Source organism: Lissotriton helveticus, chromosome 11, assembly GCF_964261635.1.
Source record: "Lissotriton helveticus chromosome 11, aLisHel1.1, whole genome shotgun sequence".
In the NCBI taxonomy this organism is placed as follows: domain Eukaryota; kingdom Metazoa; phylum Chordata; class Amphibia; order Caudata; family Salamandridae; genus Lissotriton; species Lissotriton helveticus.
The window spans coordinates 920,826,228-920,849,089 of record NC_136072.1 but is presented as its reverse complement, the minus strand read 5'-3'; the positions used below and the strand labels follow the sequence as shown (position 1 = coordinate 920,849,089).

General features: G+C 45.6%; 1 protein-coding gene across 1 annotated transcript in view; it reads right to left on the bottom strand.

Annotated features, from left to right (window-relative positions):
* Window positions 1–22,862, bottom strand: part of CABP7 (calcium binding protein 7) — an 828,431-nt gene that overhangs the window by 169,099 nt on the left and 636,470 nt on the right. Inside the window, exon 3 of the mRNA XM_078667195.1 lies at window positions 2,257–2,369. Within this exon, the coding sequence (XP_078523321.1) occupies window positions 2,257–2,369 (113 nt within the window). The remainder of the gene's footprint in view (window positions 1–2,256; window positions 2,370–22,862) is intronic.

The window sequence follows — 22,862 nt, the reverse complement described above, 5'->3', positions numbered from 1 at the left end:
TCTCTCTCTCTCCTTTTTCTTTTGCCGAATATCTCTCCTTCTCCCGCAAACCCCAATTCATTTCTACTCCAATTCATAAATATACTGCGAAATTACTCTTAGCTTCTGCTCCAGATCCTCCTTCCTCCGTTACTGAGTTCCTCAACACCACTATCTGGTATAATAATCACATTCTCATCAACCAGAAGCCTTTTTTCTGGAAAACTTGGAGGCAGCGAGGCCTAATCTGGGTTTCCCAACTCTTTCATGGGTCTGTTTTCAAGTCTTTTTATGTCCTTAGTCGAGCTTTCTCGCTCCCTTCCTCCTTTATCCGCAAATTCGTCTTACTCAAAACTGCAGTTATGTCCGTATATGATTCCCTTTCTCCCTCCCCTCCTCCCGTTGTTTCTTCTACCCCAACTTCTTCACTCCATTCCCTACTACGTTCAGGCCCTTCAGCTTCTTCCATTTACCATTCCTTTCACAAACCTCCATCATCTCGGCCGAAATCCAAGGTGGAAGAGCAGTGGGAATCTGAATTTGACACATCTTGGTCTACCTCCCTCTGGGATAAAATATGGACTAAGCTCCGTAAATCCTCTAGAGCTGCTTCCCTCACACAAACACTTTTCTTCATTTATAATCGACTCCTCTATACGCCATCTCTCCTCCACAAGAGGTTCCCCATGGTTCCGGACCTTTGTTGGTCCTGCTCCATCCCCAACGCCACGCTCTTTCATATGCTTTTTCTATGTCCCCTCACACACATCTTCTGGACTCAAGTATGGGACCAAATTAACACTATCTTCCACACTTCTATCCCTTTCTCTCTTACTGATATTTTCCTCGGCTCACTTTCCTCCTCCTGGACTGATGTTGATGCAAACGTTCAAATTGTAGATTTGTTAATAGCTGTCGCATTCCAACAGATTACTGTTAATTGGAAAAATTCAAATGCCATTACTTTCAAAGCTTGGTGGTTTAATGTATGTTATAATCATAGACTTGATACTGCATTTGTCTATCCCCTTAGCCTCGCCCCGAAAAGACACGCCCTATGGCTTCCCATCACCCTTTACCTTGACGTTTGTGCCAAACGTTCCTCTCATTTACCCCCTTTTCAGCAAGAGGTTTCAAAACCTCCCTAAGCTACCTTTCGTTCCTTTATTTTCTCTAGTATTCATTTTTCCACACACAATATATATTGCCTCTCCTCATTTACAAAGCCTCAAATTTTTTATATTTCTAGCCTCATTTTCTTTTTCTTCCCCTATAATTTTCACTTGTTGGTATTTCTTGTTGTAACCTAATTTACCTTCCTTCTTGACGATAATGTATCTCATCTCTTTTTCTGTAATGACACCTCTGTTATATTAATAAAATTTGTACTTGAACTTAAAAAAAAAAAAAAGAATGATAGTTCTGCCCAAAATGTTGTACCTCTCCTGGACACTCGCTTTAACAGTACCAAAATCACTACTGAGGAAAATTTACGAGGCACTAGGCAACTTTGTTTGGGTGAGGAAAAGCAAAACGGTTTATGACACTGAAAAATGGTGGCTTGCGTCTAGTCAACCTGTCTACTTACTCTCAAGCATTCCAGCTCTGTTCCATGTTGGTGGGGGTGGGAGAGATCACAATCTGAAAAGCAGTGGTGGCTCATTGATCAAACTTAAGCGGGAATCACCATATAGAAAATACTAATACTAATAAGAGGTCTTCTGGGACACAAAAAGTCTTTGGCCGTGGAACACAAATCAGAAGCATACTTAATGGACTAGGCTGCTTTTGTAGCTTACCTATCATCTAAATTCAGAGCACTAATGTGTCCCGGATACCTAAAAGATGATACATAGCTATAAAAGACTGCTAGGTATCTGTTAATCCACAAATTGGCGCCTGCGAATGGGGGCGGTGGTGAGGAAAATGTTTACTGGGTGTTTTATTTAATTTATTTCCTTCAGTTGTTGTCGAACCTGAATTTGGGGGATTTACTCTTGCAGGGCATGTAAGCAAATAAACTGTACACTTCTTGTAAAACGTTATAAAATTCTTAGTAAAATATACCTTTGTATTTATTGCACATACCGCATCCTTTAAAATATTCTGCCAGTAAACTGCAATTACTTTGTGAGACATATTTGTAAACAGTGCTCAAACAACGCAATACCACATGCACATTGGTTCACAATCCCTTTTTACTGCATCCCCTCACCGATATCCTGACACGTTTAGAGTACAAACAGATGTTATGGATTAAACGGTGACCCCTAGTACCTTCCAAAACACTGTGTCAAAGTCTGTTCCGTGGAATTTATCTGGCACCCCGGAGGTAGTGATCTTGGGACCCAGCAACGTCACAAACTCTTCAAAGTCTACCTGCCCATCTCCTTGAAAGGAAGAGACAGCAAAGTATTAGACAGAAAAATAAAAGAAACTTACATCAATAGCACAGATAGAAAGCATGAGTTTAATATCAAACGCGGGAGATGGCATTAGGAAACAAACAAGGGTGTCCTACTAAATGGTGTGAAGAGGTCAAATGTCAAAAAAGCAGGCAATGTAAAAATATCATATATGTAATATAAGGTATCATTAAACAAAACATTGTAGGGAGTCATATCACTGATAAAAATTAAGAAAGGCAGCGATACCAGAAGAGGTATCCTAAGCATAGAAAGGGAATGGACTTTACAGGAATAGGAAGGGTAGGCAAATTACACTCATTTTTCAAATAGAAAAGGAATAACCACTAAGGAGGTCAACAGAAAAAGAGGCAGGCACCGCAGCAGTCATGTAGAAAAGGAACAACTATCACATGGATAACAAGCATTGGCAACGCCAGTAGGCATGTGTTTAATATGCTAATGCAAGTGGCATACGTTCATTAAACCAAGGAAACATAAAACAGTTCCTATTAAAAGCACCTTTACTGTTGTGTTTTTATTTCCATGGCACATAAAGGTCCCGATGCCAAGGGAACCTTCATTATACTTATTCATCAGTTTCTGTAACATAGAAAGAAAGGAAGACTACAATAAAGGCTCCCATTCACCTTCTTTTGGTATAGAAGACTGTATGGAAAGTAAGGGAGCTTATACACAGTATGGACAGCCATTAATTTCTTTAATGGTAAAGTTGGCCGCCCTGAGTGTACAGCCTTCAGCATTCTCACAGCACTTACGTGTCACGATGAATGCTTGTGCTGTGACTAGACGCGCCAGTGGACATTTTGGATTTTACCGTTCCAGTATGGCCAATTGCTCAGTTGGAAAGGGAAATGAGAAATAAAAATAAAGTGCACCTGACTGCATCCAAGTAAAGCGAGAGACCTGAAAACTCTTTCTACTGCTGAGCGTTTGAAGAAAAAATATGTGGTTGGACAGGGGGTCACTGGACTGAGAGTAAAGAGAGCGCAAGAGGCGAAGACTGCTGATTTAAAACAAAAACTATTGAAGGTATTATTAGTGATGTGGAAAAGTGTGTGTGGACTTCGTGGTAATGTAACATGCTGTGGGTTAAGCCCAGAGTGGATGGGCCAGCCTGTTAGCCAGTGCCTAGGGTCAGCTGAGCCACAGTAGCCAGTGGTTGAATGGAGCTATCCAAAAGCCACTTTCTGTATCTGTTTGTATTTGTATGCTGTGTGTTGTATGGGTGTGTGGTGTGTGATTGCAGTAGCTATTGCCAGACAGCTAAAGCTGTCTGTAAGCAAGACCTGCAAAGGGAAAATAATAATTTACATAAATGGAACTGGTATAAAAAGCGAAAGGAATGGACATCACAGGACTATACTATGGGGTAGCATCACAAGAATATAAATGGAAAGAAATGAGGGGCATCACTTGTGTAAGAAGATAAAAGGAGGTGAACACGAAGGGAAAGGAGATGACATGACAGTAGTAAGAAGATCAGAGGATGTAACATCTCCAATCTTGACTTCTAACGTCAGTATTATAGACAGTGTAGAAAGAGGACATACATTTAGAAGGGAGTGCGATAAGGTATTTCATTGAGGATTGAAATGGAAAAACAAGCATTCTGCCTCTGTGATTCATAATAAGATGTTTTTTGTTGTAAGTTGTAGCTTGCTGAGTAGGTGTACAATATAAGTTACAGAAAGTCTGTTAAAGTGTTATGACTTCGTTTATGCACAAATAGGCAATAAAGTGCCAGATGTACAACCAATTTTAGCATGCGCAAACGGGTTAGCAACCCGTTTGCGCATGCTAAAATTGGAATGGCCATGGACTAACACAATTTTGCAAGTCGCGAACAAATTGCGACTCACAAAAAAGTGTTCAGAGACTCGCTATTCGGAAGGGGCGTTCTCTTCCAAACAGTGACTCTCTAACTCATGTAGGAATGTTTTGCAACTGCAATTGCGGTCGCAAAACACTTGCAAATTACCACCTTCTTCAAAAGGGTGGTAATGGAGTCGCAAATGGGAAGGGGACCCCTTCCCCTTTGTGACAGGCTCTGAAAATAATTTTTAGGGCAGGCAGTGACCCCAACTTTAAGGAAAACGCGCTGCATTAAAAAAAAAATCGCTGCTTTATTTAAAAGCAGTCCCAGCATGGTGGTCTGCTGAGCCCAGCAGGCCACCATACCTGGGAGGGCCTGTCATTCCCAATGGGCTCGCAAATTGCGAGAGGCTCATTAATATTAATGAGCCTCGCAATTTGCGACCCCATTGGGAATCGCAAACCGTGTTAAACACACTGTTGCACATCCAGTTTTGCAAGTCGCAAAATTGCTGGTCGTACATCTGGCCCATATTGTGCCGTTACTAGTGGTATACTGCAGGTAAGTGATAGCAACATTTTGATAAAATGAAAGAGGGAAATACAGAATTAATTGATGTAATAGCAATATTATGTATTTAGAGAAGTTTTGACAATGATTGGGCCGGTGCCACTGCACCTGCTGCTCCATTCAAATCATTCCCCTAGTGCCTGCAAGATAACTGCAATTTGGGACTCCCTGTTTAGTAGTAAAATATAGCAATATTTGGTGTTTAGAGGAGTTATGACAACTGTTGGCCCTGGTGCCACTTCACCTGCTGCACCATTGAAATCATGACCTTATTGCCTGTAAGGTGACTGCACTTGTGACTGCCTGTTTAGTAGTAAAATATTGCAATATTTGGTGTTTAGAGGGGTTCCTAGAGCTTTGGGCCCCGGTGTCACTGCACATGCTACACCATTGAAATCATGACCCCAGTGCCTGCAAGGTAACTGCAATTGTGCTTGCTTATTTAGTAGTTAAATATTGCAATATTTGGTGTTTAGAGGAGTTCTGACAGTTTTTGGCCTCGGTGCCACTGCACCTGCAGCACCATTTAAATCGTGGCCCTAGTGGCTGATAGATGCCACTGCACTTGTGACTGCCTGTTTAGTACTAACATTGTGCAATATTCTGCGTTTAGTGGGGACCCTAGAGCTTTTGACCCTGGTGCCACTGCACCTGCAGCACCATTTAGATCATGGCTCTAGTGCCTGCTAGATAACTGCACTTGTGACTGCCTGTTTAGTTGTAAAATATAGCAGTATTTGGTGTTTAGTGGAGTTATGATAACATTTGACCCCTAAATCAAGCCCTTTTTAACTGCAAGGTAAATGCAACTGAGACTGCCTGTATAGTAGTAGCAATTGTAGGTGTTTAGAGGAGTTCTGACAACTTTTGGGTGCTGTGCCATTGTACATGTTGCACGATTCAAATCACGACCCTGTTGTCTGCAAGGTAACTGCACTAAGCATTCATTGGCCATTGAGAGGTCGCAGAGTTTATGCAAGACTGGACAGGATCAGTGATAAGATGATCGTTAACGTGAGAGGAGACTTGTCGCAGCCGCAGCTGACAGCTTAGATATCGATTCGTCATTGTATTGCTGATTGGTGAACACAGATTCTTCTCCGATGCTTCCCAATATATAGGAAGTTCTCACATCCTCTAATTTGGAGCCGTGAGAAATCCTGTGCATCAAACCGAAAGGGAGGTGCATCATATTGCTATACAAAGCACATTACTAACATTCAATATTGTGAGATACATTACTGTACACACCACCAATTGAGGCTTAATTTATGCCCTATGGGTTTGAATTTTCGTAATATATACACCCCTTTGGGTATTTTCCTGACAGAACTAATAGGAGCCCTGACGAAGTTCCCTTTGGCAACGAATCGGGAATGAAACGCGTTGGTTGTGTGGTAGTTTTACACAAATCTGTTGAATAAAAGGAAATAATTATGGAATAATTCTTTAGGTTGACTGTATTGACTTCAGAATGAGTGCACCTTCCAACCTTCTTTTTGAACTTGGCTTTCATTTAACACCCCTGGATGGCGGGTGTGGGAAGAGACTGCACCACCACACGAATTGGTAGTACATATGGACTGGATGTGCTTGGCCTTGGACTGCCGTTTGTTCTTTCATTGATAACGGCACTTGCGACTGCCTGTTTAGTAGTAGACTATTGCTATTTTTGGTGTTTAGTGGGGTGCCTTGAGCTTTTGGTCCTGGTGTCACTGTACCTCCTCCACTATTGAAATCATAACCCTGTTGTCTGCTAGATAACTGCACTTGTGACTGTCTTGTATATTAGTAAAATTTAGCAATAATCTGGGTTTAGTGGGGTTGCCACAGCTTTTGGCCCCTTTGCCACTGCACCTGCTGCATCAATAAAATCCAGTCCCTTTCAAATGCGAGGTAACTGTAATTGTGACTGCCTCTTTAGTAGTCAAAATATAGCAATTTTATGTGTCTAGAGAAGTTCTGACAACTTTTGGGCTCTGTGCTACCGCAACTGCTGCACCATTAAAATCATGACTCTGTTGTCTGCAAAGTAACTGCACTTGTGGTCGCCTGCTTAGGAATCAAATATTGCTATATTAGGTGTTTGGTGGAGTGTCTGTAGCTTTTGGTCCCGGTGCCACTGTACCTGCTACGCTATTTAAATCATGACCCTAGTGCTTGCTAGATAACTGTACTTATGACGCAGCACAGGGGATTGGATGGAAGTCTGTTCCCAGGGTCTGCTGGCACTAGGAAGTGGAGAGGCTGCGCAACCCGATTCTGGAGATGGCCGGTGGCTACAGGTACTTTTTTTAAATTAAAAATATTATTTTTAAACTGCCGCACTCCCCCTTACGCGTTCCCTCCAGTTCATTTGTGGCAGCCCCCACTGTCTAAAGCATCTGCTTCACCCATCTAAGTGTTAAAAAGCAATCATTCCACCATACTGTTAGAAGCTGTCTGCCTTTTCTGTGGGAAGAGATCTTATCTTGACAGTGAATGGGGCTTAAACAGTGTAAACAGCTTTAGCAGAAGTATTGTAAATGCATGCAGCCGAGGGACGTTAACACAAAAGTGAATGAACATAGTATTTCGACAATGGGAACTGATAAGAGCCCCCATTTAAGATACATTAAATACACCCGATTTCACAAGCACAGCGCAAACGATGTGCAGACGAAACCTAACAAGGCTGATAAAAGGGATAAACAAGGAAAGGATGAAACATGAGAGGGGCTAATAGTGAAAGGAAGTAACGTCAGATGGATAAAGCTCTAACGTACTAAAATGTTCAAAATTATTTAACGTCTTCTTACTACACAGACTTTTTAACTTGCTAAGTGTCTTGACCTGGTTCTGGTAACAATAAGAAAGGCTTTTTTTTCTTCTCAGGTGCTCGGCCAGAAAGTGAAGAACTACACTCTCAAGCATGAGTGACAGCAGGTAGATGCCAATGATATTCAAGCTCCCCTGTGAGTGGATCCACAAGGAGAAGATGGGATCTGTCTGTGTGCTTCAATAAAATACTTAAAAGATCACTACCACACCTCAGTCATGTAAAATGACTTATCTGTACCAGGTAAGCCACAAGTAACCATGAGAGAAAATATGAAGCTTACACATTGCCTAAATGTCACATGGGAGTTGAATCCTTCCTTCAGTGTTACATCAACTATATATATATTTTCAATTGAGGCTATATAAAAATAGTAGATATTGTAATGCTTTGCGTGGCTTGTGCTAGCAAGGATGCAGTTAAAGTAATCACACAAAATCTCTGATAGATAGAAAGGAGATGTGTACAAATTAGACCACACTTCTATTTTCAACCCCTACATGGACAGCACATTTTTTTAGCTGTTTTCATTTACATTCTCTGCCTTGTCATAAAAAAAATCACATCAATATGTGACATAATATGTATGGAGAGTAAACATTCCTCTGAGATTTTCTTAAGCAAACTTTGTATTCATGACAGGAAACGGCTTGTTTGTACCTCTTAAATTTATGTCATTATCTGCTATAGAAAGGGTACATTGATTTTACAGTAGCTCTCTTAATCATAAATGACCAAAAAGAGCAACAACAGGATATATGTGAGTCATTAAAAAAACACCTTGGAACAAGTAAGATGCCATTGTAGTCTCTGCATCCTTATTCTGATCGCTTCCCTTCAACCCTCTCTGCCCCTTAACCTAATCCAAAGTGACTACTAATTAACTTCACTTACTAGCTCCTATTACTGCATACTGATTCATGACATGTAACATCTTGTGCCTCATTTTCAACGGCTCTCAGGTATTGTCACATGCTGTTTGGCCTGACTACCACTGTCTTCCAGCTGGTAATCTGCAATGGCTTACAGGTATTGTCACTTGCCATTTGGCCTGGCTACCACAGTCTTCCAGCTGCTATCACAAAAAATCTTTGATGGTGTCTTGTTCTTTCAAAAGAACATTTCTATATTTGGGGAAGATGTAAAGCAACATTATGACAATTTGGAGTAGGTATTAGGGAGCTTGGAAGAAAGGGGTAATTCACTGGAAAAGAAACCACAGTTAAAAACTGAAATATGGTTCTCCAGTATTGGATCTTTCATAGATTCACATGCTTGAATCATTCCCCGTCATCGAAGTCGGAGTCCCATGGTACCATAATAAAGCAGTATGTGCCACTATCATAGGCTGTAATGCCAAGCTCACTTTGCCACCCCAGTTTAGACACAGCAATATGCAAATCAGTCTTGACCCTGTGCCTCATGGGAACAGTCCAGTCCAAACTGCCAAGCCATGTCTTCCCTGGTCCAGAAACAAGTATCCTGGCTAGCAGCCCTCATCGGCCAGGCTAGCTTGAATCCAGTGGCAAAGAGAGCAAGGGACCCACGCCTGGGCATACCCTGCCAACTGGACTGTTCTCATGAGGCACAGGGTCAAGACTGATTTGCATATAGCTGTGTCTGAACTGGGGTGGCGAATTGAGATAAAGAACGATGATGGATTCAATACAGATCTGTGACTGGGGGTGGGTGTCTGAAAAGTTTCAGCGCTCCGTCCATCATCTCCTTGTGTTTGCTTTTTTCACCCTAAGTTTGCAGGGTGTGCCCCGACGTGGGTCCCTTGCTCACTTTGCCACTGGATTCAAGCTGGCCTGGCTGATGAGGGCTGTTAGCCTGAAACCGGTCCCAGGATGCTTGTTTCCGGTCCAGGGAAGACATGGCATGGCAGTTCGGGTTGGACTGTTCTCATGAGGCACAGGGTCAAGACTGATTTGTGTATAGCTGTGTCTGAACTGGGGTGGCAAAGTGAGCTAATGAACAATGAAGGATTCAACCCAGATCTGTGACTGCGGGTGAGTGTCTGAAAAGTTTCAGCACCACGTCTGGCTCTCGCACTCAGCGGTCGCTCCCACTCGCTCCTCTTCGAGCCCTGTCTTCCAGAGAAAGTGCAGCTCCATAGCGCCTGGTATCGTTTGTGCTTAGCGCTCCTGTATAGCGCCTGGTATCGTTTTCATCTAATTAATTAATTTATCAATTTGCCTGGTTTCGTTTTTCATCTGATTAATTTAATTTATTAATTTGCTCAGTGCTCCTGCATAGTGGCAACTTTATTTACTATTTAATTAACAGCGCGTGTACTGCATTTTGGCAATTTAAAGATCGACTGTGCCCCTGCTTTGAATCGCTCTACCCTACCGCCATTTTGCTGTTGTTGTTGGTGTTTACCTGTCCCCGTGTCTCCTCCCCGCTCCCGCCTCCCAGCTGACCCTCCCACACACTAGCATCGATCTGCAGGCCCCGTCCTCCTCTGCCTCTGTGACCGTCTGGCTCTCGCACTCAGCGGTCGCTCCCACTCGCTCCTCTTCGAGCCCTGCCTTCCAGAGAAAGTGCAGCTCCATAGCGCCTGGTATCGTTTGTGCGTAGCGCTCCTGTATAGCGCCTGGTATAGTTTTCATCTAATTAATTAATTTATCAATTTGCCTGGTTTCGTTTTTCATCTGATTAATTTAATTTATTAATTTGCTCAGTGCTCCTGCATAGTGGCAACTTTATTTACTATTTAATTAACAGCGCGTGTACTGCATTTTGGCAATTTAAAGATCGACTGTGCCCCTGCTTTGAATCGCGCTACCCTACCGCCATTTTGCTGTTGTTGTTGGTGTTTACCTGTCCCCGTGTCTCCTCCCCGCTCCTGCCTCCCAGCTGACCCTCCCACACACTAGCATCGATCTGCAGGCCCCGTCCTCCTCTGCCTCTGTGACCGTCTGGCTCTCGCACTCAGCTGTCGCTCCCACTCGCTCCTGTTCGAGCCCTGCCTTCCAGAGAAAGTGCAGCTCCATAGCGCCTGGTATCGTTTGTGCTTAGCGCTCCTGTATAGCGCCTGGTATCGTTTTCATCTAATTAATTAATTTATCAATTTGCCTGGTTTCGTTTTTCATCTGATTAATTTAATTTATTAATTTGCTCAGTGCTCCTGCATAGTGGCAACTTTATTTACTATTTAATTAACAGCGCGTGTACTGCATTTTGGCAATTTAAAGATCGACTGTGCCCCTGCTTTGAATCGCGCTACCCTGCCGCCATTTTGCTGTTGTTGTTGGTGTTTACCTGTCCCCGTGTCTCCTCCCCGCTCCCGCCTCCCGCCTCCCAGCTGACCCTCCCACGCTCCGCCCCCCCCACTATCCATTTATGGACAGATGGACTTACGCGCAGCGTCCACGCGCAGCGGTCGCGCCGAAGGTGCGCCAAAGGTAAGCCCGTCTACGCCCGTCCGCGCCTGGACCGCGCCCAGCGCCAGACCCCCTGGCCCCCGTCCCACCCACCCCACCCGCATTACATACGACGCCTCCACCCTCTCAGCCCTAAACCCCGGTCGACTCCCCAACTGCGCCCAAGCCGCTCCCGGACACACCCATGGACCCTTCACATGCAACTCCTGCAAATATGACAGCACCAAGATCAACTCTTCATCCACTAACACCAAACAGAGATCTGACACCAACCACCTAAAATGCATCCTGCTCAACACCCGCTCGGTCCACAGACACACCATCGACCTTTGGAATCTACTAGATACCATCTCTCCGGACGTCGCCTTCCTAACAGAAACTTGGATGAACGCCTCCTCAGCCCCAGACATCACCATTGCCATCCCGGAAGGCTACAAGATAATCCGAAAAGACCGTACCAATCAGACAGGAGGAGGCATCGCAATCGTCCATAGGAATTCCATCCGCATCTCAACCAGCTCAGACGTCAACCTCGCTAGCGCCGAACACCTTCACTTCCAGATCCACACCGACCCCAAGACCACACTCAGAGGCACCCTCCTCTACAGGCCACCAGGACCCCGTGCACAATTCAGTGAAGACATCACTGATTTTATCACCCCACACGCCCTCCCCTCTGAGAACTACATTCTATTGGGAGACCTCAATTTTCACCTGGAAAAGAGCAACGACAGTAACACCACCACCCTTCTGGACAACCTCGCCAACCTCGGACTCAAACAACTTGTTAATACCCCCACTCACTACGCAGGTCACACACTCGACCCTATCTTCACTTCCAGCAAACATATCTCCTTCAGTCACACCACAGCTCTCCATTGGACGGACCACAGCTGCGTTCACTTTGTCTACAAAAAGACCACAACCCACAACCATCCTCAACCCACTCTGCGAAGAAATTGGAACAAAATCACCATCGACCAGATCTCCTCATCGCTTCTACAAAATCCCCCTGCCCATTCTTCGAACCCCAACCAAGCAGCCATTAACCTCACTCATTGGCTAACCAACAGCGCCGACAACCTAGCACCTTTGAAAAAACGTCAAATCAAACCAGGCAGCAAAAACGCCCCCTGGTTCAACGATGATCTTAAGAAATCCAAGAAACTCTGTCGCTCCCTTGAGAAGGCCTGGAAAAAAGATCCAAACACCAGCACCAGGGACACCTTTAAAAACGCCACCCGCATACACCACCAACTGATCCGGACTGCCAAGAAAGCCGCATTCAAAGACCGACTTGACAACAACGCCCACAACAGCAAGGAATTATTCAACATCGTCAAAGAGTTTACCAACCCTACTTCCAACTCCAACGACATCACTCCCTCTCAAACCCTTTGCGACTCCCTAGCTTCGTTCTTCCACGACAAAATCGCAGACATCCACAACAGCTTCGACAACCAACCTGAAGACCAACCCACCCAACCTTCTGTCGTACCTTCACCCCCCTTGAACTTCCTTAATGACTGGAACCTAATCTCTACTGAGGACACCATCCGCCTGATGAACTCCATCCACTCAGGATCCCCCACAGACCCATGCCCTCACCACATCTTCAACAAAGCAGACTCCATCATAGCACCACACCTCCGAGACATCATCAACTGCTCCCTCAACTCCGCCACCTTCCCGGATATCTGGAAACACGCCGAACTCAGCGCCCTTCTGAAAAAACCCACAGCTGACCCCACCGAACTCAAAAACTACCGCCCCATCTCGCTCCTTCCATTCCCGGCCAAAGTCATCGAGAAAGCTGTCAACAACCAGCTCGCCGCCTTCCTCGAAACCAACAAATCCCTCGACTCCTCACAGTCCGGATTCCGAGCCAAACACAGCACCGAGACCGCACTCATCGCTGCAACAGACGACATTCGAACTCTACTGGACAATGGAGACACAGTCGCCCTCATCCTCCTCGACCTCTCCGCAGCATTCGACACAGTCTGTCATAGCACCCTGTTACAACGCCTCAGTAACATCGGAATCCAAGGAAAAGCACTGGAATGGATCACCTCGTTCCTTGCCGGCAGAACTCAGAGAGTCCGCCTCCCACCATTCAAGTCAGAGGCCACTGAAGTCATTTGCGGCGTGCCACAAGGATCTTCACTCAGCCCCACCCTCTTCAACGTATACATGAGCCCCCTCGCGGCCATCGCACGCCAACACAACCTCAACATCATCTCCTACGCTGATGACACTCAACTGATCCTCTCACTCACCAAAGACCCTAACACCGCCATGAAGGAATGAAAGAAGTAGCCGAGTGGATGAAACACAGCCGTCTGAAACTGAATTCAGACAAAACAGAAGTCCTTATCTTAGGTACCTCCCCCTCCGCTTGGGACGACTCTTGGTGGCCAGAGGCCCTTGGAAAAGCACCCATCCCGACGGACCACGCACGGAACCTGGGCGTCATCCTGGACTCCTCACTCTCGATGACCAGACAAGTCAACGCCGTCTCATCATCCTGCTTCAACAGTCTTCGCATGCTCAAAAAAACATTTCGTTGGATCCCCACCGAAACTAGAAAAACGGTCACCCACGCTCTGGTTACAAGCCGCCTGGACTACGGAAACACCCTATACGCCGGCACCAACGCAAAACTTCTGAAAAAACTCCAACGCATCCAGAACGCATCAGCCAGACTCATACTAGACATCCCGCGTAAAGACCACATCTCCGATCACTTGAAAAACCTCCACTGGCTCCCCGTCAATAAGAGGATAACATTCCGCCTCCTAACCCACGCACACAAATCACTTTACGAACTTGGACCCGAATGCCTCAACACACGACTTTCCTTCTACACCCCCTCCCGCCAGCTACGCTCTTCCAACCAAGCCCTTGCTGCTGTACCCCGCATCAACAAAACCACCATGGGAGGAAGATCCTTCTCCTACCTGGCGGCTAAAACCTGGAACTCACTTCCCATTCACCTTCGCCTCACTCAGAACCACATTGCATTCAGAAAGCAACTTAAAACCTGGATTTTCGACCTGTAATTCCCCACCCTTCTTCAAGCGCCTTGAGACCCTCTGGGTATGTAGCGCGCTATATAAATTACTTGACTTGACTTGACTTGACTACGTCCATCACCTCCTGGTGTTTGCTTTGCTTATGTATTTATGCACATGTTAATGTATGATATGTATATTTTATATATTATTTTATTAAATTGCATATGAATATGTTATGCATACGTTTTCGATCCACCATCCGCTACTTGTGCTAATACTATAATATATAACCATACAGTAACTGTTTGCTATTCTGATTCAAACATGTGAATCTATGAAAGATCGAATACTGGAGAAGAAAATAAGTTACCTGTAACTGCAGTTCTCCAGTATTGGTATCTTTCATAGATTCACGTGCGAACCACTCTTCTCCTGCAGAGGTTCCCCTTATAGCTGGAATTCTTTATTTCCACTTGTGCTTAAAAATATGAGGGACTCAGCCTCTGTTGGGAGTGTTCTATAGGGTGCTGTCGCCTGATTGGTTATAGTTACTGTTTGGTCCTTTTTTTTTTAGAAAGGATATAGATAGGCTATTAAACCGACTTTTTCATTTTCAATATACCCAATGATAGTGATATGTACTCCTTTTTAACCACTTCCATGCTAATGACAAGATCAGCTCGTCATGCACTGCAGCCGAGTCATTTCAATGGAAATTAGAGTAACAGCGGGAATTGCCTTAGCACCAAAGGGGTTAAGGTACTGTGGGACAACCAATTCGACGACGGGAATGATTGAAGCATGTGAATCTATGAAAGATACCAATACTGGAGAACTGCAGTTACAGGTAAGCAACTTATTTTATTCTGGCTCAAACATTCAAAACCAATAAAATGTGCCTATTATGTTTACCAACACACTCGATAAATTGCACCACCCGCTATGTTGTTCTCTTGATTACAAATGTTTATGATTCTTTACCGTTGCCATATTTGTGTTTTGAGACAAAGAAATTAAAAACATTAAAGAAAGCATTTCAAAACCTCCCCCAGCCTTACCAATGCCTGTCACTCCAAATTCTCATCCTCTGCCATTAAGGCCTTTGAGACCTATCACTTCATTTGAAGACCCTTTACAAGAATCTTTTCAGCTTTCTCCACCAAGAATGGTGTCCAAAACCATATCAATGTCTCCAATGGGAAGAGCTAAGAAGCATTCATTTCCTCTTTCTAAAGCCTTGTCATAGTCCAGAGAAACAGCTCACACCTTAGAAAGGACAAGGCAGAGACCATTAGCGAGATCTAGATCTCTTTATACACCCATTCCTCCTATTCACCCACGTTACCAGTGGCAGCGTCTTCTCATGTCTCGCCCTTATATGATATCACTACCATTGGTGAGGTCTTGGCCAACAGAGCTTAAAAGCTTAGTATCCCATCCTACGTGTCAGTTATGTTAGAGCCATTATAACTGGTGGTTACTCCAAAGCCCCTACTTGTTTTGGTGTCTGGTTTATTAAACATTTCAGAAGAAAAATTCAAGACAGCTCCTATGGTTAAGACTACAAATTCATGTCTTCTAAAAAAGTGCACAGCTACTCAGCAAGATCCCTCATATTCTGAAGTTTGTAACAAAATCAGACTCAATTATAGTCACATCAGATAGATGTAGACACATCTTATCACCAAAGACCACCACTCCACAGAGCGAGAGAGAGAGAGAGAGAGTAAAAGATTGGATGCTATAGGCAGAAAGGTTTGTGGGATAGCTGCGCCACATCTTGAAAACGCTGGTGCAACTTCTTTTCCGGGAAGATACCACCACAAAACCTCACAGAGCATGAGATCCTTATGGACTATTTGCCAAAGAATCACCAACAAGACTTTAGAGAGAAGCTCAGTGAGACTTCTCTCTTGATTACCTGCGTTACGTCCTACACAAGAAATTCCACATTCATAAAGAAAACTGTGAACTCACATTGGGGAATCTTAAACACAGCGGGCCTTGGTCTACCTCGGCCCCGTTTTGCTTTCAAAAGGACAGCCAACCTCAAGGACACTTTAATCCATACCCGCCCTAAGAAGCTCAGCACACGCCCTTTGAAAACCCTGTGGGATTTGCCCCCTGTCGTGGGTCATCATCGGTGTGGTTCCTGTGTGGTATGCCCTCAGACTCTCCAGGGCAAAACTCTTGAACTCCCCAATGCCTTCACTTGGCACCGTAATAAGCATACGAACTGCAACAGTGCAAAATGCATCTATATGCTTATGTGCCCGTGCAAATTGCTCTACATCGGGATGACGATGCGCACTGTCAAATTGCGCATCATGGAACATTACAGCAACATCCGATGCAAGAAGACACACACTAAGCTGTACGAACACTGTAGACAACAAAATCACTTGCCTGCAGATATACAATAGACCATTCTCGATTGCCATCCTCCTATCAGTCAGCAGGCACTGTACAAAATGGAACAGCGGTGGGTGCACCGTCTTCAGACTGATGCCCAAGGTCTTAACGATTCTATACCTTGGAATGTGCTGGCCAGATGAATCGAACTTAGCCTTTCCCATAATTAATTGGTGATCCTTATCCGTGAGATTCTCTTCTCCCCCTTTGAGCCTGAGCGCTTTTTGGTAACACCCCTACCCGGCACCGAAAATGCTGGTACACATCTTAATTTCCCCACTCTAAGATGGCGCTCCAATCGGCCGTATTGAGGCGTCGCTGGTTTGACTGTCCTTCCTTTCTTTCCACATGACGCTCCTTCGCGCCTCCTAGCAACGCACCCTCGACACGCCCACCCACGGCGCCCGCGGTTACCGGCATTTATACCTCGCGGACGGACACCGATCCACCGGCTGTCCTGCGATACCGCCGCCGTGGGATGGGTAGGTGCTGACCCGCTTTGCCTCGAGCAATTCAGGTAAGATGCAGGGGACGGGCACGATGGATGCCCGACTGATCGATACTCATTAGTATCTAATACCATTGTGAGATCCTGATGGTTTATCTGCCTCTGCGATGACGCGAATTGCGATCAAACAATATATCCCATCTACCCTTTCATGCAGGGGATTCCTCGCTGCTCAGGCCTTCCCAAGGACAGTCCGTGGGGCCCGCCTACCAGGGATTAAGGGTAAGGAACTGCCGAGAGTCACCCGTCTGGTGACCTCGTTATCATTACCCTGGTGAAATACGTTTGGCTTTGTTTTCTCTGTACCCTCAGAATCTTTTTTACGATTATACTACCGCTAAGCTGTAAAACACGACTGGGTGTCATAGCATGGAGTATAAATAATGGTATATATTTAACCTATGTATTCCTAGCAATTTAACTATGGTATACATTATTACCCTCCCGCCCCCGCCCCCCCCTTGACCTATAACACACTCTCTCTCTCTTCCCCTTTACATCACCAGGTTGTGGATGTATACTCTTTGAGCCATAGTAGATGTTTCAGCACACTTCTACATGTAAGATCCTGCCTGATCGCACGCAGGACTGATTGTGTCCTTTTCTTCCCAACATTTAGGGCATGGACCACTGCAGGATCGTTCCCTGCCCTGATACACAGGTTGTATATGAAATTTTCTTCAATTAGGTTGAAATTTCGCACTAACTGATGAGCTTCCAAAGGTCCAGAAGAATTGCCTTCACGGCATGAAACATGTTGACCACACCATAGGCGAGGGTTGAACGAGGCCAAATTACCTAACCCTTTGTGCTTCGCAACCCCTCCCTTTACCAATTTTAATTAAGCAGTGAGCCATTTCATTAAAGTTGTCTTAATGGACTCTACTGACTTATTTTAATCTGTCACTCACGCTCACTACTGCACTCCCTAGGTCCCTCACACGCATGCACCCATTGGCCAGGAATAAAAGAACTCCGCTAAAAGAGTAGCACTATGTGCTGCCCGGCAGGCATTGCACCGCCAGCCTGTCGCTGGAGCAGGAGGCCAATGATGACACAATACAGTCATTAGGTCGGATGGCTACAGTTGTCCAGCCTTTTAATTGTGTGAGGCATCCTTTATTCCGTTAAGGGTTTACTTTATTCCCTGCTGCACGTCTCTATCCCTTCTAGAGAGAGCTACGGTCATTTCCCCTCCCGCAGTACACTCACCCCCTTGGGGAACTCTGTACACTCTCTTGTTACTCCTTTGCAGGACACATACATTGGACCCCAGTAAAAATTGTCCTTGATTGTCCCTCTTGATTGCTAACACTTCCATACGTGGGCTCCCCCCACGGGACTTACAGGTTACCAATAGTGGAATACTTTTTCACCATTTGGCCCAATCCAAACAATTCTTCTGATCACCTCAGAATCAAAGCCTGCGCTTCTCTGGCTAGCATATTTCCAATACCCTTGTCATCTTCCCCCACAATGGAGGATGTACCTGGGCTAAGTTTCGATGAGGATGCCATAGCTGAGGCATTAAGAGCAGCACCACCTTTGTTGACTGGTCCGACTGCCTCCACATCTGGCACGTCCAATGACGATTGGTCCACCCTAACGATAATGAAAAAAGAACTTATAAGAATCACGCTACATGGTAGGATGATGACCGAATACTTAAGAAGCAATATAGCTCCACAAGGCTTAATTGTGAATATCATCCCAAGACTATTTTTGGAGGACAAACTATTCAAAGTCGATTGGTGCCAGGTGTCCTGGAAATGCACCAAAGACCTACTTTTCCTGATTTCACAAACAGCGAAGCGCCTTGCTGATGCCCTACAGGACAAAATCTCAGCCATAGAAGCTACTATGAAAAGTGCCATCAGTAAGAATAACAAAGCAGCCTTCACTACTAAGTTAGCTGAAATAAATCAAGAAACGTCAGACCATCATGAATTTCTCCTTAATCAAAAAACAACCAAACTCCAGAAAGACATTACCAAATTCGAGAAAGAAAAAGTCTACCCATACCTTAAGGATGGCTTCAAAGGGAAGAAGACTAGCTATTCCTCAGATGAGAATTCGGATAATAACATGAGTAGACGAGGGTCCACGAGTAGTGATTCCAGTGGTGGCCACCCTGGCAGGAACACTCGGTTCCAACAACGCTCCACCTGGCAGCAAGGCTACCAACCAGGTCCTACCTTCATGGGTCCCCCCCATATGACACCACCATGGCAGTATCCATTCTTCCCACAAGGCCCTCCACAGTATTACCCTCCAAATCCGCCACCTTTTCAAGGCAGAGGCTGGGGCAGAGGAAGAGGGCGAAAGCGAGGAGGACAGAAAGGAGTACAGTGGCAAGACCAACCGACCCCATCAACCACAATGGAAACCAGGAGCACAACATCCAGGGGGAGAAGAGTCTGATCGTCAATCTCTCCAAGAAAGTACTTTCACCTGAGGAGACCAGCATTTTGGAAAAGGGCCTCGGATTCGTCCCGACCCCTACCCCAGACAGCTTCCAGGAGATGATTGAGATCCAACAACTATTTAGGAAAGTACGTCTCCGTGCCTTCTTTGACAACAAACCTGAAACCATCAATGATGACACGGGACTGAGAAAACCGTCCACCTTTACTCCCACTGATGGGATGGTCCCCCCGGAGATCCTGACTTTCGAACGAGCTGTCCTGACTAGTCTGAAGAACAAACCATCAGTCAAACAGTTCCACAACCTCACGTCCAAAGAAAGACAAGCATCCATCAATCTGGGCCAGGATCAATCCATCGTCATAAAACAGGCAGACAAGGGGGGAGCAACGGTCATCCAAGATTATGAGGACTATGACCGTGAATGCAGACGACAATTGTCCAATACCACACATTATCGACCCCTCACTGAGGATCCTACCAAACGGTTGACCACAACTATCATGAGCCTTATAATCGAGGGAGAAACGAACGAATGGATCACCAAGAAAGAGGCGGACTTCCTTACCACCAGGGAACCGATCACGCCTTATTTCTATACCCTCCCCAAAATTCACAAGGGGATTACCCCGGTCCCGGGAAGACCCATAGTCTCCGGGATTGGGTCACTCCTGGAGCCCCTATCCCAATTTTGCGATGCTTTCCTGCAGCCCCTGGTGAAGCAAATTCCTTCGTATCTGCAGGATACCAGAGACGTCCTTCGCCTCATTGATGACGTGGATGGCAGAGAGGATGTTGACCTCCTTCTGACTCTAGATGTAGAGGCACTATACACTAACATCCCTCAACAAGCCACCTTGGAAGCCGTGGAATCTACATTACGACTGGAAGAATGGTCCTCTCCAACCCCCATTACTTTCATCATGGAACTAGCCCACATAGCCCTCACAGAGAACTTTTTCAGATACGAGTCACAACTCTATCACCAGATCAGCGGGACATCTATGGGTTCTACCTTCGCGCCTAGTCTGGCCTGTATTTATATGGCAACTTTCGAAAAGAATTACATCTACCCACCCGAACAGAACCCGTTCCGGGCACACCTTACTCTTTGGCGTCGTTATATTGACGACATTTTAATATTCTGGAAAGGTGATCGAACGAGCTGTGAGGCCTTTTGTACATGGATCAACCTACAAGACCCCTTTCTTAAGTTCACAAGCAAAATTTCTGAGAAATCAGTCCCCTTCCTAGACCTAACAATCAGGTTGGACCCCACAGAAATTACTACCACTCTTTTCAAGAAAGAGACTGACCGGAACAGCTTGCTCCTGTACAAGAGCCACCACACTAGATCTCTGAGAGACAACCTGCCGTTCGGGCAATTTCTACGGCTCCGCAGGAACTGTACGTCAGTAACAGACTACAAACAAGAGGCTAATATTCTACAACATAAGCTCTTGGATAGGGGGTACCCAACGCAACTCCTAAGGAATTCATCGAAAAGAGCCCTCAACAACAACAGAGACTCGCTCCTGGAAACCCACACCAAGGAGAAGGATGACTTGATTACCTGCGTTAGGTCCTACACAAGAAATTCCACATTCATAAAGAAAACTGTGAACTCACATTGGGGAATCTTAAACACAGCGGGCCTTGGTCTACCTCGGCCCCGTTTTGCTTTCAAAAGGACAGCCAACCTCAAGGACACTTTAATCCATACCCGCCCTAAGAAGCTCAGCACCCGCCCTTTGAAAACCCTGTGGGATTTGCCCCCTGTCGTGGGTCATCATCGGTGTGGTTCCTGTGTGGTATGCCCTCAGACTCTCCAGGGCAAAACTCTTGAACTCCCCAATGCCTTCACTTGGCACCGTAATAAGCATACGAACTGCAACAGTGCAAAATGCATCTATATGCTTATGTGCCCGTGCAAATTGCTCTACATCGGGATGACGATGCGCACTGTCAAATTGCGCATCATGGAACATTACAGCAACATCCGATGCAAGAAGACACACACTAAGCTGTACGAACACTGTAGACAACAAAATCACTTGCCTGCAGATATACAATGGGCCATTCTCGAATGCCATCCTCCTATCAGTCAGCAGGCACTGTACAAAATGGAACAGCGGTGGGTGCACCGTCTTCAGACTGATGCCCAAGGTCTTAACGATTCTATACCTTGGAATGTGCTGGCCAGATGAATCGAACTTAGCCTTTCCCATAATTAATTGGTGATCCTTATCCGTGAGATTCTCTTCTCCCCCTTTGAGCCTGAGCGCTTTTTGGTAACACCCCTACCCGGCACCGAAAATGCTGGTACACATCTTAATTTCCCCACTCTAAGATGGCGCTCCAATCGGCCGTATTGAGGCGTCGCTGGTTTGACTGTCCTTCCTTTCTTTCCACATGACGCTCCTTCGCGCCTCCTAGCAACGCACCCTCGACACGCCCACCCACGGCGCCCGCGGTTACCGGCATTTATACCTCGCGGACGGACACAGATCCACCGGCTGTCCTGCGATACCGCCGCCGTGGGATGGGTAGGTGCTGACCCGCTTTGCCTCGAGCAATTCAGGTAAGATGCAGGGGACGGGCACGATGGATGCCCGACTGATCGATACTCATTAGTATCTAATACCATTGTGAGATCCTGATGGTTTATCTGCCTCTGCGATGACGCGAATTGCGATCAAACAATATATCCCATCTACCCTTTCATGCAGGGGATTCCTCGCTGCTCAGGCCTTCCCAAGGACAGTCCGTGGGGCCCGCCTACCAGGGATTAAGGGTAAGGAACTGCCGAGAGTCACCCGTCTGGTGACCTCGTTATCATTACCCTGGTGAAATACGTTTGGCTTTGTTTTCTCTGTACCCTCAGAATCTTTTTTACAATTATACTACCGCTAAGCTGTAAAACACGACTGGGTGTCATAGCATTGAGTATAAATAATGGTATATATTTAACCTATGTATTCCTAGCAATTTAACTATGGTATACATTATTACCCTCCCGCCCCCGCCCCCCGCCCCCCCCTTGACCTATAACACACTCTCTCTCTCTTCCCCTTTACATCACCAGGTTGTGGATGTATACTCTTTGAGCCATAGTAGATGTTTCAGCACACTTCTACATGTAAGATCCTGCCTGATCGCACGCAGGACTGATTGTGTCCTTTTCTTCCCAACATTTAGGGCATGGACCACTGCAGGATCGTTCCCTGCCCTGATACACAGGTTGTATATGAAATTTTCTTCAATTAGGTTGAAATTTCGCACTAACTGATGAGCTTCCAAAGGTCCTGAAGAATTGCCTTCACGGCATGAAACATGTTGACCACACCATAGGCGAGGGTTGAACGAGGCCAAATTACCTAACCCTTTGTGCTTCGCAACCCCTCCCTTTACCAATTTTAATTAAGCAGTGAGCCATTTCATTAAAGTTGTCTTAATGGACTCTACTGACTTATTTTAATCTGTCACTCACGCTCACTACTGCA